Below are 27,968 nucleotides of genomic sequence, written 5' to 3' on the forward strand. Positions count from 1 at the left end.
ATTTATTTATTTATTTATTTATTTATATTTTTTTTCTGCTCTAATTTTTATTATTTCCTTCCTTCCACAGAGTTTGTGTTTTATATTCTTCTTTTTCTGGTTTCCTTACATGTAATGTTAGGTTGTTTGAAATTTTTCTTTCTTCTGAAGTAGCCCTATATTGCTCTAAACATCACTCTTTTTTTTAAAAAAAGATTTAATTTATTTATTTGTGATTTTATTTAGTATATGTCTTGGAGTGGACCTCCTTGGGTTGATTTTGTTGGGGCTTCTCTGTGTCACTTGGATCTGGATTTCTGTTTCCTGCCCCGGATTCAGGAATTTCAGGATTTCAGCTATTATTTCAACAAATAAATTTTCTGTCCCCTTTTCTCTCTTCTCCTGAGTTCCCTATACTGCAAATGTTACTACAACTGATGGAGTCACTGAGTTCCCTAAGTCTTTTCTCATTTTTCATATTTTTTTCCTCTCATCTGCTCAGCTTGATTACTTTCCATTACTCTGTCCTTCAGGTTGCCAATTTGTTGTTGCACTTCCTCTTGTCTTTTTATTCCATCTCATGTGTTTAAATTTCATTTATCATGTTCTTCATCTCTGATGGTTTCCTTTTTATGTTTTTGTCAAGGGTCTCACTGAGGTCCTCCACTCTTTTCTCAAGTCCAGTGGGGTTCTTTATGATCATAACTTGAAATTCTATATCAGGCATATTACTTATCTCCATTTCACTTAGGTCTTGTGCTGTGGTTTTGTCCTGTTCTTTCATCTGCAAAAATTTCCTCTGTCTTATCATTTTTTCTAACTCTTTGTTTCTGTTTTTATTTGTTGTTGTTGCTGTTTGTTTTAGGAAAGTCAGCTACATCTCCCACTTTTGTAAGTAATAGGTTTATGAAGAAGAGTTCCTGAATGCCCTGCAGGGGAGTGTCCCCTGTTCACCAGAACCTGGCACTTGAGGGATGTCTCCTATCTGTGCTCCGTGTGCCTTGCTGTTGTATGTTGGCCACTTTTTCCTTCATTCCAATCATCTTAGTAGCTCTCTTTGCCTCTTGTGGGCAGTGTTGTGTCCCTGTGGTGTTAGTGGATCAATCTGGGGCTGCCTTGGGCTGAGTTTAATCAGACTAGGTGTTTTCCAGAGATGCAGGAGCACCAAACTGCATGGCATTTTCTCTGTGCTGTCCCCTGAGAAGCTTTCATTGGTGGGTAGAGTTGCAATCAGTCCAACTGTCTTTCCCCAGCCCACTGCTAGTGCTGCAGTCTGACTGATGTGTGCTTATCTTCCCTTGTCTCCAAGGCACTTTGGAGTGGTGCTGGCCCCTGTCAGGGCTGCTTGCACCCTGCCTGGTTTGTGCCTGATATGAATGGGCTCTGGCCAAGAACAAATTGGAGGAAAGGAGCACAGAATGCCTGGAAATTTGCTTGCTAGTGAGAGGGGACATGTTGCCCTCACTGGGACTGGGTTGGTGAGGGAGGAGTTTAGCAAGGTCTGTGCAAGTCTTCCATGGGACTGGGCCCACCAGCACCACTAGGACTGAGGCTGTGCAAAGTGCACAGATCCAGAGATGCAGTGTTGGCAGGGTTTGCAGTGGTAGTCTGGGGAATGGCACTTGCAGCACCAGGACCGAGCAACTATGATTGAATAGAGCAGACCCATTGAAGATGGAAGGATGGTCAAGGTGGGCATTGTGTAAGCAAGTTATGTAGTGAATGTTGGCACTGCACTGGTTCCCACAGGTGGCCTTGTGTTTATGCTGGGGGGTGAGGGAGAGAAATTGTGCCTGTCACCTCCTTTGTTCCTAGAGAGTCTCCCAGGGATCTCTGTCCCTCCAGAATGTGCTCTCAGATTAGTAAATAAAACTTCACATGTGCCCCAGGTACTTTTCTTGTAAGCAGCATATTGATGGGTTTTTTTTTTAATCCATTCTGATACCTTATGTCTTTTGATTGGAGCATCAGTCCATTTTCAATCAGAGTAATTATTGAAAGATATGAGGTGAGTGCCAATGTATGACCTGTAAAGTTGCTGTTCCTTAGATGTCTCTGTTCCTTTCTAATCTTTGTTACTTTTGGTCTCTCTCTGCTCAAATGCTCTCCTTTAATATTTCTTGAAGGGCTGGTTTAGTGGTCATGAACTCCTTTAGTTTTTGTTTGTCTTGCAAACTCTTTATCTCTCCTATTCTGAATGATAGTCTTGCTGGATAAAGTATTCTTGGCTGTTTATTTTTTTTTATTTAGCATGTTGAATATATCATGCCCATCCTTTCTGGCCTGCCAGGTCTCTGTGGACAGGTCTGCTGCCAGCTTTATGTGTCTACTCTTATAGGTTAAGGACCTTTTCTCCCTTACTGCTTTCAGAATTCTCTCTTTATCTTTGTATTTTGCATGTTTCACTATGTTATGTCATTGTGTTGATCTGTTCTTGTTCATTTTGAGGGGAGTTCTCAGTGTCTCTTTTGGGGTTGAATGCCTGTTTCTTTTTCCAGATTAGGGAAGTTCTCAGCTATAATTTGTTCAAATAAACCTTCTGCCTCTTTTCCCACTGTATTTCTTCTGGTACTGCTATGCTATGCATATTATTTTGGTTCATGAAATTGCTCAGTTCCCTAAGTCTACTGTCATGGTCTAATAGTTTTCTTTCCCCCTTTTCAGCTTCATTATTTTCCATAATTTTATCTTCTATATCACCTATACTCTCTTCTGCTTCTTCAGTTCTCATAGTGATTATATCCAGTCTGTTTGAATCTCTGCTTTAGTATTTTTTATTTCAGCCTGGCTAGTTTTTAGGTCTTTTATCTCTGCATCAAGGGTTTCTCTGGTGTCTTCTATGCTCTTTTCAAGTCCAGCTAATAGTCTTATAACCGTTGATCAAAATTCTTGTTCTGAGATATTGTTTATATCTGCTTTGAGCAAGTCTCGGGTTGTGATATCTTTCTGACCTTTCTTTTGGGGAGAATTCTTCCATCTTCTCATCTTGGCTAAGTTTCTATCTTTTGCATGTTATGAAAGGTTGTTACGTTTCCTGTACCTCAGGGTAATACTAAATTAAGAAGAGGTCATAGAGTGTCCAGGGCCCGGCACTTCAGGAAGTGTTTCTGGTGTATGCTGTGTACTCAGCTGTTGAATTTTGACTGTTCTTTCCCACTGGTCAGTCCTCTGCAGAGTTCCTCCATTCTGGGAGTGGGGAGTGCTTGGACCTTTATCTAGATAAGCTCTGATTTGTTCATTGAAAAAAGCTTGAGAAAAAAAGGAAGAAAGAAAAGAAAAAAAGGGGGGGGAGAAGAAGAGAGAAAGCTTGCTCCAAAAATAAAAGGAAAAGGAACAACAACAACCACCACCACCACCACCAAAAAAAAAAAAAAACCCCACAAAAAAACAAAAAACAAAGCAAAACAAAAACAAAACAAAACAAAACCCTACAGCTTGATTCCAGAGAAAAAGAAAGAAAGAAAAAAAGAAAAAGGAACAACAACAAAAAAGCCTGATTCCAAAAAAAAAATTAAAGAGAGAAAAGGAAATGAAAAAACAAATGAGAAACAAACAAAAAATTTAAATCTGATTCTAAAGAGAGAAAGAAAAAAGAATAAGGTAGAAGAAAAAATATACTGCCTGGTCCTATTTCCACATGAACTGAAGGGGATGGTGTAGGATACTGTAGATCAGTAAGCGTGAATGCAACTTCCTGCCTGTATTGCTCTTTTGGGAGAAAGGCCTACTGTGCTGTCAATCCTGCCCCAGTAAAGAAAGGACTTGCCAAGCACAGGGCGGCAGGGTTTGATGTAAGTGGCTTCCACTTCCAATGGGGGCCTCTGTGTTGCTCTCTGATGTGCAACAGTGTGGTAGCAGGGTTAAAATGGTGACACTCCACTGTCTAGTCCTAGGCAGGGGATCTCAAACCCCCTCTGTTCAGGAAGCCCTCACACTAAAGCGAGGGCCATCATTGGACCAGCACCCAGCTCTCCTGCCTTTGTCTTTGGCAGGGAAGGGATTCAAACCTCCAAATCTTAAAGGAGCCCAAACTGCTCCCATCTGCTCCCTCTCCTGGATTAGAGGCTCACTGGGCTCTGACTAGTGCTCTTTGTCCCAGCAAACCAGTCCCCTGGCTGGTCGGTTCACAGATTCTATGCTGTGACACCTCAAAAATCAACAACCAGGTTATCCCCCTTCAGCACACCTTAGTCCCTTGCAGATGAAAGTCCATTTGCTGGCACTGAAGGGTCTTTTGTCCTTGGAGAGGACATATACCTTCTTCCAAATGAACTCCAGGAAAGGGAATGATCTCTCCCAGTGCGACACTTGAGATCCCTACACCACTCTGTGCACCCTCCCTGGCCAGATCCGTCCTTATCTCCAGGAGCAGAGGATACAACTCTGCTCTGGTGAAAATCTAGCACTTCCAGGAACTCAGAATTTGAGATATGCTCACCGGTTGCAAAAAACCTGTGTCATTCAGTTCTCCCAGCTCCCCAGTCTGTGGTCTGAGAGGTTTCTTCTTGTGAAACCACAACGCTGCACTCTTTCAACCCCCCTCTCCCTCTCTCTCTTTTCTGTCCGCATGGAAAGGTTTCCTTCCCCTTTGTAGCATGGCAGATTTTCTCTCTCCCAATTCTCTTCCACGCACCTCATACCTGCCATGCTGTCTCCCTTCAACCATGGAAATCTTTCTTCCAATCCTCAGATCATTTTTGTGGGTGTTCCAAGTGATCTGACCTCAATGCACCTGTGTTCCAGGCATGAGGAAAGCCCAGATCCCCCTACTTCTCTGCCATCCTAACTACCCCCCACCCCAGGCAATTTTTCTAACTGCTGCTTCTCTGCAGGACTAGTTGTGCTGTCTCTTTAAGGATAGGGACTCAGCTTTCTATTGCCCTCCAGGTTCTCCTGCTGCTGAGCCACTGATTTTTAAAATTTCAGGTTGTAAGAACTCAAGAAATTCAGCTCCTCTGGTTTTCATAGCCAAATGTTATAGGGATTCCTCTTCCACTTCCGGGCTCCCTGGCGTGATAGTCTATTTCTTTCCTTTCTTCCCACCTATGGGTCCCAGGGTCTGTTTAGCTCCCCGAACCTGTCTTTGCCTTTCCTACTCTCTTCCATGTGGCTTCTTCTCTACCTTTAGTTTTGGAGTTTGTTCTGCCAGACTTGGGGTCATTCTGGATTATTTACATGATATCAGTGTTATCTAGTTGTATTCATGGGATGAGGTGACTTTAGAATCCTCCTACTCTGGCATCTTTCTTGCCTCTTGAACCACATTGTCTTAATAAAAAAATTTTCCCTGTTCTAGGTAATTTCTCCTTCTGAATAGCCAATCAAATATATGTCAGAACATCTTCTATGTACAATGTTTTGTGAACTCTTTGTTATTTATATTATCTTGCTTTTCTACAGTGTATTCAAAACAATTCATTGAGAAGTATTTTCCTGTTGACACATCAACCCCTTGACTACATCAATTGGTGATTTAACGTATACATAAAATTGCATTTCAATTATTTTAATTCTCATTTCATAAGCCCTAATTTTCCAAACTTTTCTTTTTTTTTTTTTTAAAGAACTTTCAGGGATGCCTAGGTAACTCAGTCAGTTAAGTGTCTGCCTTGGGCTCAGGTCATGATCCCAGGGGTCCTGGGATCCAGTCCTGCATCTGGCTCCTTGCTAAGTGGGGCACCTGCTTCTCCCTCTGCCTGCCACTCCCCCTAGCTTGCACTCTCTCTCTCTGGCAAATAAATAAATAAAATCTTAAAAAAAAAAGAAGTTTCATGTCTTTGGAAAGCTGAGTTTGAAAGACACAGGTTATTGAGTTGTGTTTTAAACCAATGAAACAGGGTTGGGGAGAGAATGGAAAGTAAAAAAGTAGTGATGGTAATAATAGCTAAATGTAGGCAAAAGTTGATGCTTTTTAAAATTCAGATTACGAAACAAGAAGGGAGACATGTAGTAGGAATAGAATATTTCCAGGAAGGTTATCTCAATGGAAACACTAATTCAGCTTTTAGTCAATAATATCATAAATAATTTAAAAGTCCTAATAAATAAGAGTGCATTTGTTACTAAAAACTTCAAATTATGGCCAACTAATTAAAAATAAATAAATAGAGATTTGTTAGACAACCTGAAAATCTGATTATGCCATCCTGGAAAAAAGAGCACTAAAAATGAGAAATAGAGTCCACAATTAGGAAATTCCATTTGAGATACTTAGAAAAAAAATTTCTGCAAAGAACTTATTATTACAGGAGAATTATCTGTACCTTTTAGAGACTCTAATCATAGGTTAATGCCATGATCACTTAACCTTAAATAATGTTCAATTTAATAATAATATGTTTTTTTTCATAGTACAATAATGACAAACATTTTTAGTGGTGAAAGGATCTTATATTATTTTTTAATTGACCAAAAGTTGAGATGTTTCTTTAGACAAAGCATGGGAGTTTCCATAGATTCTTTTGAATAAATAACAAATAAGAATCTTTCAATCATGGGCATTTATTTATATTCTGGAAGACTAAATTGATAAATGAACACAAGTAAGACTGTGACCATAATCAGACGGAGAAGTCCATACCCATTCTAATTTATTTTGGAAAAATTAATTTAAACCTGCTAAATTCATGGACAAACCAACCAGCAAGTTTGGTACAACCTTAGTCATTTTAAGGCAAGAAGATATTAAAAAGCAGAAGATTACAGGAGCTTTAGGTAAGGATGATTGCAAGCAGGGTAAAATAATACTGTTAATATTCTTAGTTTGTTTTCAGAGTGCTCAGAATGTAAAGAAATGTCCTCTACCACATCTCAAGACTGTCCAGAGATTAGACTTAAGACAGGTTTAGAAGATGTCAAGATTTTCAGCTGGAGTAATGAATACTAATCCTTCCTGAGTTTAAATTTTCACTAATCTTTTTAGCTGTACATCTCTCAAACTGATTTTAGTTTCACTGACCTATCTCTTCTACTGTGCAAAATGAATAATAATATTAATATTTTCTATGGTAAATAACTAATAGTAGACAGACTTATAAAAATATATAACTAAAGCATCTTAGAATGGCTTAATGATAAAATAATGGCTTAACTTGGAAGTATGTTTAAAGCAAAGTCATTCAGGTTGACCCATAACAGGGTTGGAAAGAAAAAAAAACATTGAGAGCCTTAGGTTTTAATCTTATTAAATTGTATCAATATGTGTATCTTGTATTCTTCTTCTGTTTCTTTTTTTTAATTTCTAAAATTAGATAATGTTCCTGGATCATTAGATCTATTTTCTCAAAATATAAACAGTATACATATAAATGATCATGGAAAAATGTAATCAATGGTTTAATTATCTATTATCCCTGAAATCATTCATGCTTCAAATATCTTTTAAGATCCACTCCATTAACGAACTGTACAGAAGTATTTAGATAATAATTTTCAAACATATTCAAATCAAGGCCCATAGTTAAGATAAAAAGAAATGAAAAAATATGGCCTAATATACATATATTTCTATTAAAAATGAAACATGATATAAATGTATGAAAATGTTTTTTATTATATTTAATATTATAACATTCTGTTCAAGACATAGAAAATCTTTGAAAATGCTGAAATCCTAGATTATGATCTACAGTTCAAAAATCCATAAGTAAAGATTTATTTTAATTCTACTATTTTGGTTTTACTGGGGTAGCTATATATGTATATATTTATGTCTCCTCAACAAATGATGTTGGGAAAACCAGTCAGTTACTTTCAGAAGAATGAAATTATACCACTCTCGTACACTATACACAAAACTAAACTCAAAATGGATTAAAGACCTAAGTGTGAGATATGAAAAGCATAAAAATCCTGGAAGAGAGCACAGGCAGTAATCTCTCTGAAATTGAACATAACAACATTTTTCTGGATGTCTCCAAAGGCAAGGGAAATATGTTTCTGCAACAATTGTTATCATGTTTGTAATTTAGATATTGAGACATGGTTTTCCAGTTTCTGAGATTGTGTACTCTTAGGACTGAAATGCCTAATTCTGAGTTCTAACTTTGATGCCATTTACAAACTTCATTGTCTTCCTACTTCCTAAATTTTGGTGGAAGCTGAAGACCCAGTCACAATTCCTGAACTTAATAAGAGCTATGATCATTGTTATTCTTAATATATATTCTTTTAAATGTGACCAGAAGAAATAAGTGTGTTTCCTTTCTTAGAAATATAAGACTAGAATTGCCTTGGTTATAAGTAAGAGTAAAGTTCTTTTTTTGTGGGAAAGAAAACAGAAGCCAGAGGTACTAATACTCATAGAGACAGAGCTATATCAATACTGTAATTCTTACAGCATACTGATCCATTTATATCATTTTTATATTTTGTATTTAAAATAGCAACTGACTTTTTTCTGTTTTTTTTCTTTTCTTTTTCCACTATGTTCTCTTTGCCTTTTTACTATCAAACTTCTCTGAGGACAAGAAGGAATTCATAAAGGAGGTATTTTTTTTTAAAGATTTAATTTATTCATTTGAGAGAAAGAGACAAACAGAGAGCAGGAGCAGTGGGGAGAGGGAGAAGCAGACTCCCTGATGAGCTGAGAGCCCAACCCAGGGCTAACTCTCAGGAGCCCGGGATCATGACTGGAGCTGAAGGCAGATGTTTAACCATCTGAGCCATCTAGGTGCCCTATAATAAGAGAGGTTTTTGATGACAAAATATCTCATTGTCTTCTTTCTAAAGACTAAAACATAGAATCAATAAAATTATCTGTACAATTAATTGTGTAAAAAGCACAAATTGCTAAAATGTAATCTATATGACATTTATCCATCATGTTCTCTCTTTATTCTTAGCAACCAGCATTTTGTCTATGCTATAAGTTCTTAATAATATTTGCTGTATTATTTTCTTCCTGTTGGATAAACTGGGCAAGTATGTAGGGGATAAGTGTCAAATTTGTATTGTGCCTCTTTTTTTCTTTTGTTTTTTTTCTGACAATCGGCATTCTTTTCCTTTAGTAATAGACACATATTTATTATAAGACACCAGCAAAACTGGCAGATCAAAAGGCAGATATTGTTAGTGTATTTTGAAATGTTAAATTATAAAATTAGCAATCCTAAAAATACTGATGTGATAACTTGGAGACTTCTGTAATTTATTTCACAAAATAAACTTTGGAATGGGGCAGAGATAAACACATTCATTGACAAGTAGGGAACATACTTACTTTTTGATATGTCTAATGAGTCGTCATAAATATAACCCCAGATTTTCTTAATTTATTTAAAATGTGAGAGGCAGTGCATTCATAATCTACTTGAGGTTTTTGTCATGAGTTCACCCTTGTGTTTGTTATGTAAAAACCTCTCACATGGAGAAAATGCAGGCTTGATGCCATGCAAGCTTTCTACAACCATAAACATTGTTCTGACCCGAACTTCAAGAAGTACTCTAGTCTTCTTTGGAAAATGTCTTTCGGTGTTGAGTTTGATAAGTTCTTTATAGATTTTGGATACTAGCCCTTTATCTGATATGTCATTTGCAAATATCTTCTCCCATTCTGTTGGTTGTCTTTTGGTTTTGTTGACTGTTTCTGGGCAAACCTTTTTATCTTGATGAAGTCCCAGTGGTTCATTTTTGCCCTTGCTTCCCTTGCCTTTGGCGATGTTTCTAGGAAGAAGTTGCTGTGACTGAGGTCGAAGAGGTTGCTGCCTGTGTTCTCCTTTAGGATTTTGATGGACTCCTGTCTCATGTTTAGGTCTTTCAACCATTTGGAGTCTATTTTTGTGTGTGGTGTAAGGACATGGTCCAGTTTCATTCTTCTGCATGTGGCTGTCCAATTTTCTCAACACCACTTGTTGAAGAGACTGTTTTTTTTCCATTGGACATTCTTTCCTGCTTTGTCAAAGATGAGTTGACCATAGAGTTGAGGGTCCATTTCTGGGCTCTCTATTCTGTTCCATTGATCTATGTGTTAGTTTTTGTGCCAGTACCATACTGTCTTGATGATGACAGCTTTGTAATAGAGCTGGAAGTCCGGAATTGTGATGCTGCCAGCTTTGCTTTTCTTTTTCAACATTCCTCTGGCTATTCGGGGTCTTTTCTGGTTCCATACAAATTTTAGGATTATTTGTTCCATTTCTTTGAAAAAAGTTGATGGTATCTTGTTTTTTTTTTTTTTTAAGATTTTACCCATTTATTTGAGAGAGAGAGAATGAGAGAGAGCACGAGAGGGAAGAGGGTCAGAGGGAGAAGCAGACTCCCCGCTGAGCAGGGAGCCGGATGCGGGACTCGATCCCGGGACTCCAGGACCATGACCTGAGCCAAAGGCAGTCGCTCAACCAACTGAGCCACCCAGGCGCCCAGTTGATGGTATTTTGATAGGGAGTGCACTGAATGTGTAGATTGCTCTAGGTAGCATTGACATCTTCACAAAATTTGTTCTTTCAAACCATGAGCATGGAACGTTTTTCCATTTCTTTGTGTCTTCCTCAATTTCTTTCCTAAGTATTTTATAGTTTTCTGAGTACAGATTCTTTGCCTCTTTGATTAGATTTATTCGTAGGTATCTTATGGTTTTGGGTGCAATTGTAAATGGGATAGACTCCTTAATTTCTCTTTCTTCTGTCTTGTGGTTGGTGTATAGGAATGCCACTGATTTCTGTGCATTGATTTTATATCCTGCCACATTACTGAATTCCTATATGAGCTCTACCAGTTTTGGGGTGGAGTCTTTTGGGTTTTCCACATAAAGTATCATATCATCTGCAAAGAGTGAGAGTTTCACTTCTTTGCTGATTCGGATGCCTTTTATCTCTTTTTGTTGTCTGATTGCTGTGGCTAGGCCTTCTAATACTATGTTGAATAGCAGTGGTGAGAGTGGACATCCCTGCCGCGTTCCTGACCTTAGGGGGAAAGCTCTCAGCCTTTGCCCATTGAGAATGATATTAGCTGTGGTTTTTTCATAGATGGCTTTTATGATATTGAGCTACGTACCCTCTATCCCTATACTCTGAAGAGTTTTGATCAAGAAAGGATGTTGTACTTTGTCAAATGCTTTTTCTGCATCTCTTGAGTGGATCATGTGGTTCCTGTTCTTTCTTTTCTTAATGTATTGTATCACATTGATTGATTTGAGGATGTTGAACCAACCTTGCAGCCCAGGAATAAATCCCACTTGGTCGTGGTGAATAATCCCTTTAATGTACTGTTGGATCCCATTGGCTAATATTTTGGTGAGAATTTTTGCATCCATGTTCATCAGGGATATTGGTCTGTAATTCTCCTTTTTCATGGGGTCTTTGTCTGGTTTTGGGATCAAGGTAATGGTGGCCTCATTGAATGAGTTTGGAAGTTTTATTCTATTTCTAATTTTTGGAACAGTTTCAGAAGAACAAGTATTAATTCTTCTTTAAATGTTTGGTAGAATTCCCCTGGGAAGCCATCCAACCCTGGGCTCTTGTTTGTTGGGAGATTTTTGATGACTGCTTCCATTTCCTTAGTGGTTATAGGTCTGTTCAGGTTTTCTATTTCTTCCTGGTTCAGTTTTGGTAGTTGATACATCTCTAGGAATGCATCCATTTCTTCCAGATTATCTAATTTGCTGGCATATCATTGCTCGTAATATGTTCTTATAATTGTTTGTGTTTCTTTGGTGTTGGTTGTCATCTCTCCTCTATCATTCATGATTTTATTTATTTGGGTCCTTTTCTTTTCTTTTGGTAAGTCCAGCCAGGGGTTTATCGATCTTGTTAATTCTTTCAAAGACCAACTCCTAGTTTCATTGATCTGTTCTACTGTTCTTTTGTTTTCTATTTCATTGATTTCTGCTCTGATCTTTATTATTTCTCTTCTCCTGCTGGGTTTAGGCTTTCTTTGCTGTTCTTTCTCCAGCTCCTTTAGGTGTAGGGTTAGGTTGTGTATTTGAGACCTTTCTTGTTTCTTGAGAAAGGCTTGTGTTGCTATATACTTTCCTCTTAGGACTGCCTTTGCTGTATCCCAAAGATTTGGAACAGTCGTGTTTTCATTTTCATTGGTTTCCATGAATTTTTTAAATTCTTCTTTAATTTCCTGGTTGATCCATTCCTTCTTTAGTAGGATGCTCTTTAGCCTCCATGTATTTGAGTTCTTTCCAGCTTTCCTCTTGTGATTGAGTTCTAGTGTCAAAGCATTGTGGTCCGAAAATACGCAGGGAATGATCCCAATCTTTTGGTACCAGTTGAGACCTGATTTGTGACCTAGGATGTGATCAGTTCTGGAGAATGTTCCATGGGCACTAGAGAAGAATGTGTATTCTGTTGCTTTGGGATGAATATATCTGTGAAGTCCATTTGGTCCAGTGTGTCATTTAAAGTCTTTATTTCCTTGTTGATCTTTTGCTGAGATGATCTGTCCATTTCAGTGAGGGAGGTGTTAAAGTCCACTACTATTATTGTATTGTTGTCAATGTGTTTCTTTGCTTTTGTTATTGATTGGCTTATATAACTGGCTGCTCCCATGTTAGCGGCATAGATATTTACAATTGTTAAATCTTCTTGTTGGATAGACCCTTTAAGTAGGATATAGTGTCCTTCCTCATCTCTTATTCTAGTCTTTGGTTTAAAATCTAATTTGTCTGATATAAGGATTGCCACCCTAGCTTTCTTTTGGTGTCCATTAGCATGGTAAATGGTTTTCCACCCCCTCACTTTCAATCTGGAAGTGTCTTTGGGTCCTAAATGAGTCTCTTGCAGACAGCATATCGATGGGTCTTATTTTTTATCCAATCTGATAGCCTGTGTTTTTCGATTGGGGCATTTAGCCCATTTTCTTTCAGGGTAACTATATAAAGATATGAATTTAGTGTGTTGTATGCCTGTAAGGTGATTGTTACTATATATTGTCTCTATCTTTCTTGTCTATTTACTTTTAGGCTTTCTCTTTGCTTGGAAGACCCCTTTCAATATTTCTTGGAAGGCTGGTTTCATGTTTGCAAATTCCTTTAGTTTTTGTTTGTCCTGGAAGCTTTTGATTTCTCCTTCTATTTTCAATGACAGCCTAGCTGGATACAGCATTCTTGGCTGCATATTTTTCTCATTTAGTGCTCTGAATAGATCATGCCAGTCCTTTCTGGCCTGCCAGGTTTCTGTGGATAGGTCTGTTGCCAATCTAATGTTTCTACCATTGTAGGTTACAGATCTCTTGTCCTGAGCTGCTTTCAGGATTTCTCTTTGTCTCTGAGACTCATAAGTTTTACTATTAGATGTTGGGGTGTTGATATATTTTTATTGATTTTGAGAGGGGTTCTCTGTGCCTCCTGGATTTTGATGCCTGTTTCCTTCCCCAAATTAGGGAAGTTCTCTGCTATATTTTGCTCCAATATACCTTCTGCCCCTCTCTCTCTTTCTTCTTCTTCTGGGATCCCAATTATTCTAATATTGTTTCATTTTATGGTTTCACTTATCTCTTAAATTCTGCCCTTGTGATCCGGTGGTTGTTTACCTCTCTTTTTCTCAGCTTCTTTATTTTCCGTCATTTGGTGTTCTATATCACTAATTCTCTCTTCTGACTCATTTATCCTAGCAGTTAGAGCCTCCATTTTTGATTGCCCCTCATTAATAGTCTTTTTGATTTTGACTTGGTTAGATTTTAGTTCTTTTATTTCTTTAGAAAGGGTTTCTCAGATAACTTCCATGCTTTTTTCAAGCCCAGCTAGTATCTTTAAAATCATCATTCTGAACTCTAGTTCTGACATCTTACTAATGTCTGTAATGATTAGGTCCCAGGCAGTCTGTACTGCCTCTTGTTCTTTCTGTTGAGGTGATTTTTTCTGTCTTGTCATTTTGTCCAGAGGAGAATAGATGAACGAGAGAACAAAATGCTAACAGGGTAACAATGTCCCCAGAAAAATATACACTAAATAAATCAGAAGAGACCTAAACCAGGGGAAGAGAAAGGGAAAGAAAGAAAAAGGAAAAAAAGAAAAAGATAAAAACAAACAAACAAAAAACCAGAATATGATCACATATGAATAGGTTGGTGCATAGATAAGTGCCACACACTAGATTTGGGGTGTATTTTGTTCTGTTAGAAGAAAGTGCCTCCCAAAATTTTAAAGAAAGAAAAACTTATATATGTACAAAAATAAGGGTTAATATGATGAAGGGATGGAATATGACTGTAAAGATGAAAATTATAAAAGATTTTATAAAAGGAATTAATAAGTTAAGAAGTTGGGTGAAAAAAGAAAGAAGAGGATTTAAAAAAAAAAGGGAGAGAATGTGATCAGGCAGGAGACTAGAAGAAAGCTGTACACTAGAGATTTAGTGTACATTTGGTCTGTTAGAAGAAATTGTATCCCAAAATTTTAAAGAGAGAACAACATATATATATATATATATATCTCAAAAATAAGGTTAACTACTATGGAGGGATAGAATATGACTCTCAAAATGAAAAATAAAAAAGATTTTTTAAAAAAGGGATTGATAAAATTTTTGTTGAAAAAGGGAAAAAGAAAAATTCCAAAAAAAAAGAAAAAAAGTTAAAAAAATTAACTTTGAAAGACTAAAGAATCATGTGAAAAAAGCCATGAATTCTATGTGCAGTATTCCCCTAGCACTGGAGTTCTGCCGTTCTCATTGATCAGTAAACTTGGTCTTGGGTGACTGTTCTTGCTGATCTTCTTGGGGTGGGGCTTGTTGACGTGGTTCCCAAATGTCTGTGCCAGAGGCGGAATTGCCTTGCCCTTGGCAGGTCTGGGCTAAGTAATCATCTCGGGTTTGCTCTCCTTAGGTTTTGTCCCCTGCAAGCTTTCTGTACACCTTTGGAGGATGAGAGTGAAAATGGCGGCTTCTCAATCTCTGCCCCGGAGGAGCCAAGAACTTGGGGCCCCACTCCTCAGTGAGCCCCCAAAGAAAAGCAATCACTCCCGTCTCCCTGGTCTCTGCCTGCACTCCATGCTCACCCAGCCAGTGACCGAGTGTTTCTATCTCTGGCACACAACCTTGTGTGGTCTCAAAAACCCAGCAGAGTCCTGTGGTGCGCTCCCATGCTGCTCCTTCCGGGGATGGAAGGGGAGTCTCCCCACATCTGCTCCTTGTTGGGTCCCTGCTGGAAGGCGAATGGCCCGACTGTGCCACAGATCATGGTTTATGACAACCTGGAGCTGAAAGCCCACTCCTCGGGTCCATCTCTGCAGCCGGCTTCCCCACTCCGATACCTGGGAGCTCTGCCACACTCAGGCACCCCCGGTCTCTCTGTGACCCCGAGCGTCCTGAGACCACACTGTCCCAGAGAGGGTTCCACTCCCCACTTAGCCACTGGAGTGACATCCCTCAGCGGAGTCGACTTCTAAAAGTTCCGATTTTGTGCTCTGCTGCTCTATCACTTGCTCCCTCCCCCGCCATCTATCTTCCCGAATATCTCCTCAGATTCACTTCTCCACACGTCCTATCTTCCAGAAGGTGGTCACTTTTCTGTTCAGAGAGTTGTTGCTATTCTTTTCTTCGATCTCCTGTTGAGTTTGTAGGCGTTCAGAATGGTTTGATTCCTATCTAGCTGAATTCATGGGACCAGATGAAATTTAGGTCTCCTACTCCTCTGCCATCTTGCTCCTCCCCCCGGAATGGACAAATAGTTTTAAAGGAAGACACAACTCAGCCACTTTCATGAATTTGTCCATTTCTTCCAGGATACCCAGTTTGTTGGCATAGAATTTTTCATAGTATTCTCTTATAATTGTTTGTGTTTCTATGGTGTTGGTTGTGATCTCTCCTTTATCATTCATGATTTTATCTATTTGGGTCCTTTCTCTTTTCTTTTTGGTAAGTCTGGCTAGCAGTTTATCAATTTTATCAATTCTTTTGAAGAACCAGCTCTTAGTTTCATGGCTTTTTTGTTTGTTTTTATATCATTTCTGCTCTAAACTTTATCTCCCTTCTTCTGCTGCCTTTAGGCATTATTTCCTGTTCCTTTTTTAGCTCCTTAGGTGTGAGTTTACATCGTGTATTTGAGACTTCTCTTGCTTCTTGTGGTAGACCTGTAGTGCAATACACTTCCCTCTTAGGAGTGCTTTTGCTGCACCCTAAAGATTTTGGGTGTCATGCTTGCAATTTCATTTGCTTCCAGGTATTTTTTTTTTAAAGATTTACTTATTTTTTTCAAAGGGGGGCAGGGGCAGAGTGAGAGGGGGGAATCCTCAAGCAGACTACCAGCTGAGCATGGAGCCTGACTTGGGTCTTGATCCCAGTATCCTGAGATGATGACCTGAGCCAAAATCAAGAGTCCGTTGCTCAACTGACTGAGCCACCCAGGTGTTCCCCATATATTTTTAAAATTCATCTTTAATTTCCTGGTTAACCCAATCATTTTTTTGTAGGATGTTTTTTAACTTCCATGTAATTGAGTTATTTCTGAATTTTTCCTTGTGGTTGACTTCCAGTTTCATAGTGTTGTGGTCTGAAGATATGCATGGTATGATCTCAGTCTTTTTGTACTCGTTGAGGGCTGATTTGTCAGCCAGTATGTGATCTATTCTGGAGAATGTTCTATGTGCATTTGAGAAGAATGTGTACTCTGCTGCTTTAAGATGAAATGTTCTGAATATATCTGTTAAGTCCATCTGGTCCAGTGTGTCATTCAAAGCCATTGTTTCCTTGTTGATTCACTGCTTTGATGATCTTTCCCTTGTTGTAAGTGGGGTGTTAAAATCCCCTACTATTTTTGTATTATCAACAATGAGGTTCTTTGTGTTTGTTATCAATTGACATATATTTAGGTGCTCCCAAGTTGGGAACATAAATATTTACAATTGTTAGATCTTTCTGATGGTTAGATCCCTTAATTTTGATATAATGCCCATCTTCATCTATTATTACAGTTTTTATTTTAAGATCTAGTTTGTCTGATATAAGTATGGCTATTCCAGTTTTCTCCTGACATCCATTTGCATCAGAGATGGTTCTCCATCCCCTCACTTTCAATATGCAGGTGTCTTTAGGTCTAAAATGAGTCTCTCGTAGGAAGCATAAAGATGGATCTTTTTTTTTTTTTTTTCCATTCTGGTACCCTATGTCTTTTGTGGAGCATTTAGTCCATTTACATTCAGAGTGATTATTGAGAGTTATGAATTTAGTACCATTGTGTTACCTGTAGAGTTGGTATTTCTGGTTATGTTTTTTAGTCCTTTCTAGTCTTTGTTGCTTTTGGTATTTTTTTCTCCATTCAAAGAGTCCCTCTTAAAATTTCTTGCAAGACTGGTTAAATGTTTATGAATGCCTTTAGTTTTTGCCTGGAAAACTGTTCATCTCTCCTTCTATTCTGAATGAAAGCCTTGCTGGATAAAAAATTCTTGGCTGCAGGTTTTTCCCATTTGGCATGTTCCCATACTTCCTTCAACTCTTTCCTGGCCTGCCAAATGTCTGTGGACAGATCTGCTGAGAACCTGAGCTATCTCCCCTTGTAGGTTAAGGACCTCTTTTCCCTTGTTGTTTCCAGGTTTCTTTCCTTATCTGTGTATTTTGTGAATTTATGATATGCCTTGATGATGGCTGGTTTCTGTTGAATTTAATGGAAGTTCTCTGTGCTTCTTGGATTTTGATGTCTGTGTCCTTCCCCAGATTAGTGAAGTTTTCAACAATAATTTCCCCAAAAAACCCTCTGCCCCCTTATCTCTCTCCTCATCTCCTTGGATTTCTATGGTATGAATGCTATTATGTTTCACTAAGTCACTGTATTCCTTAATGGACCTTCAAGGTCCATTACCTTTCTTTCCCTCTTCTTTTTGGCATCAGCATTTTCCATAATTTTATCTTCCATATCACTGATTTGCTCCTCTTCTTCATCCATTTTCCTTTTCATGCTGTCCATTTGTGTTTACATCGTGGTTATAGCATTTTAAATTTTGGCCTGACTAAATTTTCGTTCTTGTATCTCTGTAGTTAGGGATTCTCTAGTGTCATCTGTGCTTTTTCAAGCCCAGCTTGTATCCTTATAATCATTGTTTTAAATTCTAATCCAGACATCTTACTTATGTCTGTATTGATTAAATCCCTGGATGTGATTTCTACCTTGTGTTCTTTTTTTGGTTTGAATTCCTCTGTCTCCTTATTTTATCAAGAAAAGAAAGGAAAAGGAAAGAGGAAAAAAAAGAACAAAAACAAACAAAACAGACAAACAAAAAACCCCAAAACAAAGCAAAAAAACAAAGAAAAAGCCCACAGAAACATAAAACAAATAAACCCCCCAAAACTAGATTCTGGCTGTGTTTTGTTCTGCTTGTTAAAAGAACCTGGATACCAAAATAAAAAATAAAATAAAATAAAATAGAGGTAGACAAAAAATAAAATCTATATATGAAATGTTTTTATATAAAAATTCAAAACGTTAATAATAAAAAATGAAAAAGGAATTGGAAAACTTAAGAAAAAATGAATAAATAACAAAAATAAAAGGATAAAAGAATACAAGTAAAAAAAAAAAAAGCTCAGTCCTATTTCCCCTAGAGCTGAAGCTTTGTTGTACTCTATAATTAATAAGCCTGGTATGAGCTAGTTATTTGTGCTAGTCTTCTGGGGAACAGTTCTGCTACAACGATTCTCAGGCTGACTTGTTTTAGGGGAAATGCATCTCCGGGGCACAGGGGGTGGGGCTTGGTGTATGTGGCTGTGGCCTCCACAAGGTGTCGCTGTTTTGTACCCTGAAGACTTTCAGCAATGATAGGTGGGATGTAAATGGCTGTACCCTCATCTCTAGCCTCAGAGCTGAAAATTTATATCCCCTAGTCTTCAGTGAGCCCTCACATAAAAGCAATCAATCACCCTATTTGTTTTCCTGGCTTCTGTCTGAACCCTGCATTCCCTCTGCCTGTGTCTGAGCCTTTATCCATCAGGCTCCTGACCAAGTCTTAAAACTCCAAATTTCAGGGATGCCCCTGAGAAGGACCAGCACTGTTCATCTGGGGGATAGTCTTACCAGGCTTGCCAGCCCATCCCAGGAACATGGACCCCCAATCACGCAGCAGTTCACAGTTTATAGCAGAAAGCCAGCACCAAGACCCACTGCTCTCTGCTGGTTTCCTGGCTCTGTGCCTGGAACAGTGCAGCATCTTAGCGCTACTCATTCTTCCTGTAACCCAGGGGATCCTCAGAGCACCCTGACACTCCTGTGATTTGCTCCTCATGCCACCTCAGCACTTTTAATCCAGGCACATGTCCCATGGTAGTGAACATAAAAGTTCAGATTTTGCACTCTGCCACTTCTAACATTTTGTGGTACCACTGTAAGCAAGCTCTCTCCCCATCACTGCATCCACAGCTATGTCTTAAACTTTCCTGAACCATCCTCCAGGGCTTCAACATGAGATCATTAGTGTTAGTTTCTTCAACATTCTATCTGGTGCTCAAACTTCTCCTTCCCTATCTCTTTCATTATTTTTAAAAGCTATAATTCCTCCATTATCTCCTTTCTTTCCAGAGTGCTTACAGAAATCCTACCTTCACTTGAACGCTGACCGATATAGGATCCATGTTATAAGAATTTGCAAATTTATGATTTCTTATAATTACAATATTTTGTGATTCTGTGCATAACTGACAGTATAACTTTAAACCAAATATGCTGATTTGTGAGAGTTAGCAAAGACAGGAGGTAAAAGAGTGTAAGAACAACTCCACAGCAAGTCTTTGTGGGTATAAACCCCAAAAGATCAAGTGAGCTACTAACACAAAGGAGAAAAGTAGGTTGAGTCTTGCAACATGCTGCATCAAAAAGGAGAGTAGAAGATGTTAATTAGCAGTTGGGATGAGATGTTAAAAAGAGCAACAAAATGGTGAATGGTGTTCCTCTTCATGTATCCTTATTTTCCTTTAAAGACAATTCCTGTAATTCCATAATTCCAACTGCCATGGAGAATGGGAACTGAGAAGTAGAGTCACCAAGGCATAGGAGAATAACCCCCTGCCCCCAGTTAATTTTCCTTTGGCAGACACTTATTATAGGACATTATGGGAGGTTACAGGCTTTTAGGGACTGGCATTTCAGAATATGGTGTGTACTTGATTATTACATTGATCCAAACAAATGATTCAGTCTTGTGGAGAGATTCCTCAGAGAATAAGAACACCAATGTGTGGGAAGTGGGGAGGGAAAGCTGGTTATGATGAAAGGATGCCAGAGATTCTAAATTTGCTAAGTCAAATATGCTAAATGTAGATTTGGCCAAATTGTATTAGCAAAAAAGAAAGAACTTAAGGATGCACACAGTAAAATGGGTGAACCTCCAAAACATGGCTAAGCAATAGAAACCAGACTTAGAAATTCCAGAAAAAGCAAAAATAATGAATATGGCCAAAGGACATTTGTGAACACCTGAATCCAAGGGCAGGCAGGGGGAGTATAGGGAAAGGCTCTGAAGAGACAAAGGGAATTATTTAATATGATGTGGATATTCTAAATATGCTTTGCCAGTAGTTTTCCAAATATATCAGATTAAATTTATTGCACATGCTTTTATGTAAGATATATTAATAAATTTCATTACATCGACACAACTAGAATGAATCAGGAATAATTTATAAGTGGTTTAAACCTCAAACACAGAAATAAATACATCATACATTGAATTTCTTCCAAGGGTCACTAACATTTGTATAATATAAGTGATTTTGACCAATGTCTGGGTTTCAATTATTTCTACACACAACAATAACTGATAATATTTTTAAATACTGTACGTTGCAATCAACTTCTTCCAAACTCCTGTTCATGTTGATACTTTTTGACCCCTTCCTATGAATCACAAATGTTCTTAATGGTATCTAGAGTGGTAAATCCTTTCTAGAAAATTGTTTATTTCCTTTGCTTAGATCCATCAGAAGAATCAGTATCCATGGCATCTCTAGCCTTATGAAATGTATTTCTTAGACCATAAGACTTGAAAGTCAGAATTACCCCTTGGTCCACAGGCTTCAGAACGGTGTTGTGTTAACAGTCATGAAAACAACATTAATCGTGTTGTACATCTCCATTAGAGCTCTTGAATGGTCAGGTGCATTGTCAATGAACAACAATATTTTGAAAGGGATCTTTTACCGAGCACCAGGTCTCAACAGTGAGCTTAAAATATTTATAAACCATGTTGTAAACAGAGGTGCTGTCATCCAGGCTTTGTTATTCCATTTATAGAGCACAGGCAGAATAGATTTAACATAATTTTTATGCTTTCAGAATGGTCAATGAGCACTGGCTTCAAATTAGAATCAGTAGCTTCATTAGCTTTAACAAGAGTCAGTCTAGGCTTTGAAGTTTGAAGCCATGCATTAGCTACTCTTCTCTAGCTATAAAAGTCTTAGATGGCATCTTCATCCACTATAAGTCTTTTCATCTACATTGAAAGTGTGTGGTTTAGTGTAGCCATCTTCATTAATTACCATAGTTAGATCTTCTGGATACTTTACTTCAGCAACAACATCAGTCCTTGCTGCTTAAATTGTACTTTTGTATAATGGAGATGGCTTCTTTCCTTAAACCTCATGAACGAATCTCTGCTTGCTTCAGATTTTTTTTTCAGTAACTTCCTCACCTCTCTGTCTTCATAGAATTGAAGAGAATTAGGGCCTTACTCTGGATTAGGCTTTGGTTTAAACGAATATTGTGCTCGATTTGATTTTCTACCTTGATCAATAAAAATTTCTCCCTATTGGCAAAAAGAATGCTTCACTTTCTTATCACTCATGTCTTTTACTGAAGTAGCACTTTAATTTCCTTCCAGAAATTTTCTTTGTATTCACAACTTGGATAACTGATACAAGAGAAATAGCTGTTGGCCTATCCTGGCTTTTGACATTCCTTCCTCATTAAACTTAATCATCTGTAGCTTTTGACTTAGAGTGAGAAACACGCGATTCTTTCTTTCACTTGTACACTTACAGGCCACTTTAGGGTTATTATTTAGCCTATTTTCCATATTGGTGTGTGTCAAGGAATAGAGAGGTCAGAAGAGAGGGAGAGCGAAGGGGGGACAACTGGTCAGTGGAGCAGTCAGAACGCACATAGCATTTGCTGATTAGAGTTGCTGTCTTATATGGGCAGTGTTTATGGTGTCCCAAAACAATTACAGTAGTAACATCAAAGATCACAGATCACACATCACCATAACAAATATAATAATGATGAAAAACCTTGAAATATTGTGAGAATTACTACAATGCAATACAGAGATGAGCAAATGCTATTGGAAAAATGGCACAAGTAGACTTGCTTGATGCAGGATTGTCACAAACCTTCTACTTGTAGGAAATGCAGTATATGCAAAGTGCAACAAAGCAAAGCACAACAAAATGAAAATGAATAAAATACACCTGTACCACATTTTGTTTATCCATTCATCACTTGAAAGTTACTTAGGTTTTTTCTACTTTTTGGCTCTTATGCATGATGAGTCTATGAAAATGTGTGTTGAAGTTTTTGTGTGAACATATGTTTTCAATTCCTAGAAGTAGAATTTCTGGGTTATATGGTGACCCTATATTTACCTTCATGATAAGCTGCCAAACTTTTCCAAATGGCTACACATTTTACATTCCCACCAGCAGTGTATGAGGGTTCCAAATTTTGTATATATCACCTGTTATTCTGTACAATAGCACTTAATATTTTTGGTGATATATATAACCAACATATATGTACACACACACGCACAGGCACACACATACACATACATAAGTGTCCTAGAGGTTGTAAAGTGGTATGTCATTGTGGTTTTTACTTATATTTTCCAAATACTGCTGTTCTTGAGCATCTTTTCATGTGCTTTTGCCTGTTTGCATATCTTCTTTAAGTCCTTTGTCTATATTTTGTTGAGCATTTATTTTTTTATTGTTCAACAGTTGTAGGAGTTTTTAATGTAAATTTAACCATGGAAGTGAAACATTCTATCCTAAAAAATAACAAAACTTAAAAAAATTAAAGAAATCCTAAATAAATAAAAAGACATCTCATGTTATTTGATAGTAGACCTGATATTGTTAATTAAGATGGTAACAGTTTTCAAATTGATACACAGATTCAATATAATCTTCATTAAGTTTTCAAATGCTCTTTTTGCATAAATGAGCAATCTGACCCTAAAATTCAGATGGAATTGCATGGGACACTGAATAGCCAAAACAATATTGAAAAAGAAGAACAAAGTTGAAACAGTCATACTCTCCAACTTCAAATTTCATATAAAGCTACAGTGATCAAGAAAGACAGTATGATACAGGCATAGCAACTGAGCAATAGCTCAAAGGAATAGAACTGAGAGTCTATAATAGACCCATACATTTATGGTCAATTGATTTTTAACTAGGGTGCCAAGATTATTCAAAGGAGAAATAATAGCCTTTTCAACAAATCATGTTGTGATAACTATTTTCGTTCAAAAGTTGACTTTAATGTCTACCTCAAACCATACACAAACATTAACTCAATAGAAACCAAACACTAAATGTAAGATATAAAACCATAAAGTTCTTAGAATAAACAGCAGGTATACATCTTTGCAACTTTGGATTAAGCAGTGGTGTTTTAAATATGACACCACAAGCACAAGCAAGAAAATTAAAAAAAAATAGAAAAATTTGATTTCATCAAAATCAAAAATTTTGTGAACAAAGGACACTATCAGGAAAGTGAAATGACAACCCAAAGAATGAGAAAAATACAAACTAAATCTAGTAAGGGTCAAATAATTTTTAAAGTGCTTATTGGAAAGCTTTGAGGGCCTTGAATATAATAATATGAACTTATTCCCTTGTAATTGCCTTAGAAAAGAAGATGGTTAACAGTGTTGGCTTAAGGGGTGTCTGGGTGGCTCAGCTGGTTAAGCATCTGCCTTCCGCTTAGGTCATGATCCCAGTGTCCTGGGATCCAGCCCCACATCCAGCTTTCTGCTCAGCAGGGAGCCTTATCCCTCTCCTTCTGCTGCTCTCTCATTCTCTCTCTCTCAAATAAATAAATAAAATCTTTGAAAACCAAAAAACCAGTTTGACTTAAAATAGTAAAATAAATCAGAACACAAACCTGAGCTTAAATTGTTTTCTTCTCACGACCACATGGATAGGATTACAGCATTAAATACCTTCATGATTTTTTCACTCATATTTCTCTGATGGCATATTATATCCAATATGGAACTCATTATATTTCATGGATTTCTTTGTAGGTCCATTTTTATTTTTTTTTTTACCTGACAGGATACCAGTAATACTCCCTTCTTTAAAAGCAACAGAAGTATGAGTGAGTATGTGCAGGAGTGGGCAGAAGGGAAGGTGAAGGGAAACCCAGGGAAGGTGAAGGGAAACCCAAATCATTTTTTAAAATATTTTTTCAATGATCCCATATAACCAAATGTCCAACCATTCCTCTTTGTTTTGCTAAATATCTCTGGAACCATTTCCTGGAGCTTCAGATTCATTGACGCTGTTGCATTTCAACTCTCAAATAACTCATTTAGTTTAAAATATTAGCCCTCTAACTTGTCTCCCAGATTCCAACATCCAAAAACCCATCCTCAATACATTTAACATAGTAATCTTTATAAGGTAAAAATCTGCTCACATAGGTTTTTATATTAAAAAAGAAAACTCATAGGTACCACCTGCAATAGAATCATGTACCATCCATGCTTCTATGATGTACTCCAGGTAAATTGAAAAGACATTTTAAGAATGAGAACATTGACTTGTTTTTTAATAAACCAACCATGTGTGTGATTCTTATTCACTCCAAATTTTCAGGTCTATAGACTTACCAGATAAAGTCCTGCTACATTTTAGAACATATGAGCTTTTTATGATTTGAAGCCTGTCTTTTTTTCTTGCCGTGTTGAAAACACTTGAGTGACATTTGAAGAACTTTCTAGAGTCCCAGTGGTAGTGCATGTTGTTATATTGATGTCTGTATAATTCTACAAAATTCTTATGATGAATATCTATTTAAAATCATTTTTGAGGGGGTCAGTACCATGTGTTGTACAGTAAAAGAAATTTCACATTTCTGTTGATAACCTGAGAATACTCATACTGTAGTATAGAAAGGTATGTTAATCAAAAAGAGAAGTAGGAAGGAAAAGATGCACTGTGCTGAAAGGTTTAGTTAAAATATTGTGAGGTGAAAAAATATTATGAGATGAACTAATTGAAGGACAGATTAAGTAAACTTTAAGAAGTCAAAATTTTTATTTACTTTTTTCTCCAATATTTTAAAATTAAATTTCCTCTTCATTTTTTGAAAAAAGAGAAAATCTTTTGGAGTGTGTCCTTGAAAGCTTGTTTCACTTGCTGGTTTCTGAGAGTGTAAATGAAAGGGTTTAATAAAGGGGCAACTGAGGTATAAATAACACTTACACCTTTGGATAAAGTCACCCTTTCCCGTGCTGTTGGCTTTATGTAATTGAAGACACAGCTACCATAAGTAAGGGAGACTACAATCATATGAGAAGAACAAGTAGAAAAAGCCTTTGTTCTTTTCTGAGCAGAGGGGATCTTTAGAATGGTCTTGATAATGTATGTGTAAGAAAGAATCAATAACAGCAACGTGACCATGAGATTTACAAGAGATAAGACAAATGAAATCAATTCCAGTAAATGAGTGTCAGTGCAGGAAAGCTGCAGCACAGGGGAAGTGTCACACATGAAATGATCAATTACTTTAGAAGCACAGAAATCCAGTGTCAGTCCCGAAGCCAATGGTGGAAATGAAAGCAGAAAGCCAACTGTCCATGAACTGAATAGAAGTTGGTAACATACTTTGTTGTTCATAATGATGGGATAATGTAGGGGTTTGCAGATTGCTACGTAACGGTCAAAAGACATGGCAGCCAGTAGGTAAAATTCTGTAATTTCTAATAAGAGGAAAAAGAATAACTGAGATGCACAACTATTGTAGGAAATTACTTTGTTTTTAGTCACGATGCTTATCAGGTATCTGGGAATACAGACTGTTGTCAGTGAAGCTTCCAAGAAGGAGAAATTTCGGAGAAAAAAATACATGGGAGTCTTGAGGTAGGGATCTAGCAAGGTAAGAAGGATGATGGTTAAGTTCCCCATTACACTCAACACATAGTTTAGAAAGAGAAATATAAAAATCACAATTTGCAATTGTGGGTCATCACTAAATCCTAGGAGAATGAATTCGATCTCTCTTGACTGATTTCTCATTTCAGACTTGAGTGCTATTAAATAAACATAGAAAAACAACTTCAGAATTGGAAATAAGAGGATTTTTACAAAAGCTACAGACAGAAAAACAAAAAACCTAGTCAGAAATGTAAAGATGTTTAAAAAATTGATCCAATAACAGGGTAGATGATACTTAAAACTATATCAACCTAGGTCACTCTGTGTTCCATTTAATGCAACAGTTATGATAACAACACTACTAAATTTTTTCTTTTTCCCTATTTGAACTTGAAAGATCATTTAAATTTTAGCTGGTCATTTCCAAATGAGGTGAATTCTCTTTCAATGTCTAAATAGAACGTAAGCTTGACCTTAAATGTATTTTCTATGTATACCTTAAAAATTATTGAAAAATTTTTTGTAACATTCAGATGATTAATAACAATGTCTGTATGTAATGTTCTTCAAAAATTCTTAGCTCATTAAAACACTTAAAAATTTGTGAAATATGGAAATAATGACAGTTACATACTATCTCTATGATTGAAATATTCTGATATATACCATTATTTTGTCCTGATGCAGTAGTTCCCCATTGTTCCTTTATCTCATTCACTTAATTATTATTTTTTGTTCATTTCAAATGTTAGTCGTCTCACAGTTGCATTTTATCATGAAGTTTTGACTATTACATCTACATAAAAATAGAAAAGTAAATGACAGTTCAAAAGTCAGTGGATATTACCTGACTTTTACATGTGGGAATGCATTCATTTATGATCTAGATATTTACTGCAAATTATAAGTGACTTACCGTATCTAGAATACATTGAAAAAATTTTCCCCTTATGGGAATATGGTAGAAACAGGGGTCAAAAATAAATGATGAATATTCTCCCTCTTATAAAATTATAAAAAAATCAATATTTTAAGAGGAAAGTTAATTGCAAAGCTTTTCTGTAGAAGGATTCTAAAAACAGATATGCATTCTGAAAATTATATTCATCTGTTAATAACTTTCACTCCACTGATACTCATTAAAATGACAGGACCCAGATATTACAAATAATTAGAATCCTCTTTCAGGCCAGGTAAGATTCATTTTCTGTCTTCTTTTCTTGTATATTAAGATGAAGGTAAATGTCTCCCAAAAATTCTAAATGAAAATGTAATGCTTTAAATGAAAAGACATTTTTGGTAAGCCCTCATATGAAAGGAACCCAAATTTTGTAAGAAAGAATTCTTGCTTCAAATTGTGCACTAACAAAAGGCACAGTTTTATCACTTTGCTCATAAGAGACACAGGGGATTAAATTTAAAAAAAAAGAAGAAGAAGAAGAAAAGAAAAATAAATGACCCCTGGAGACTCATATCAGGAATATCAGTTATGTGAAAAATAAAACAACAACCTAAACAAACAAAAAAGGAAGGAAATAAAAACTACTGTGAATTGCTTTAAGCACAAAACTGAATTTCTTTAACTATAAAACAAAACAGATATTCTCCCAAAAGAGAACTAGAAATAATTTAAACTCTATACTGAATGCCAACAAGAATTTCAGATATTCAACTGCCCTGGGACACTCTGACCATTTCTACACATTAAGAGGGTTTACTCAAAAAGGAAACCTCTCTCTTGCTTCCTTAGTCAATGTTAGGAAGATTTCATTAACTTGTGACCTATGCCCCAAATTGGAGTCATAGGGCAGTACTTAAATGTTTCACTATTTTTTAAATTTTGAAACAATGTAAAATATAAAGAAGAAAACCAACAAATAACCATGAAGATAGATTATTTATAAAAGAATATTCTACTAGATAAGCATGATATAACCATTAGTGTCAGGGCATTAA

The 27,968-nt window shown here is 36.9% G+C and overlaps 1 protein-coding gene and 1 pseudogene across 1 annotated transcript; both read right to left on the reverse strand.

Annotated features, from left to right (window-relative positions):
- Positions 1 to 19,478, reverse strand: part of LOC112832581 (olfactory receptor 6C6-like) — a 26,011-nt pseudogene extending 6,533 nt beyond the window's left edge.
- Positions 19,479 to 25,214: 5,736 nt separating this feature from the next.
- On the reverse strand, positions 25,215 to 26,153 carry LOC112832543 (olfactory receptor 6C6-like). Its single transcript, XM_025883291.1, has one exon. It carries the CDS (start codon positions 26,151 to 26,153, stop codon positions 25,215 to 25,217), a length of 939 nt encoding a protein of 312 aa, XP_025739076.1.
- Positions 26,154 to 27,968: the final 1,815 nt, after the last annotated feature.

This window comes from Callorhinus ursinus, unplaced genomic scaffold, assembly GCF_003265705.2.
Source record: "Callorhinus ursinus isolate GAN/ISIS: 27379988/994484 unplaced genomic scaffold, GSC_fseal_2.0 scaffold44, whole genome shotgun sequence".
Lineage (NCBI taxonomy): Eukaryota > Metazoa > Chordata > Mammalia > Carnivora > Otariidae > Callorhinus > Callorhinus ursinus.

Bases quoted from the DNA above. Each gene is read 5' to 3' on its own strand.
- LOC112832543 (XM_025883291.1), bottom strand. From the start codon at position 26,153: ATGAGAAATCAGTCAAGAGAGATCGAATTCATTCTCCTAGGATTTAGT.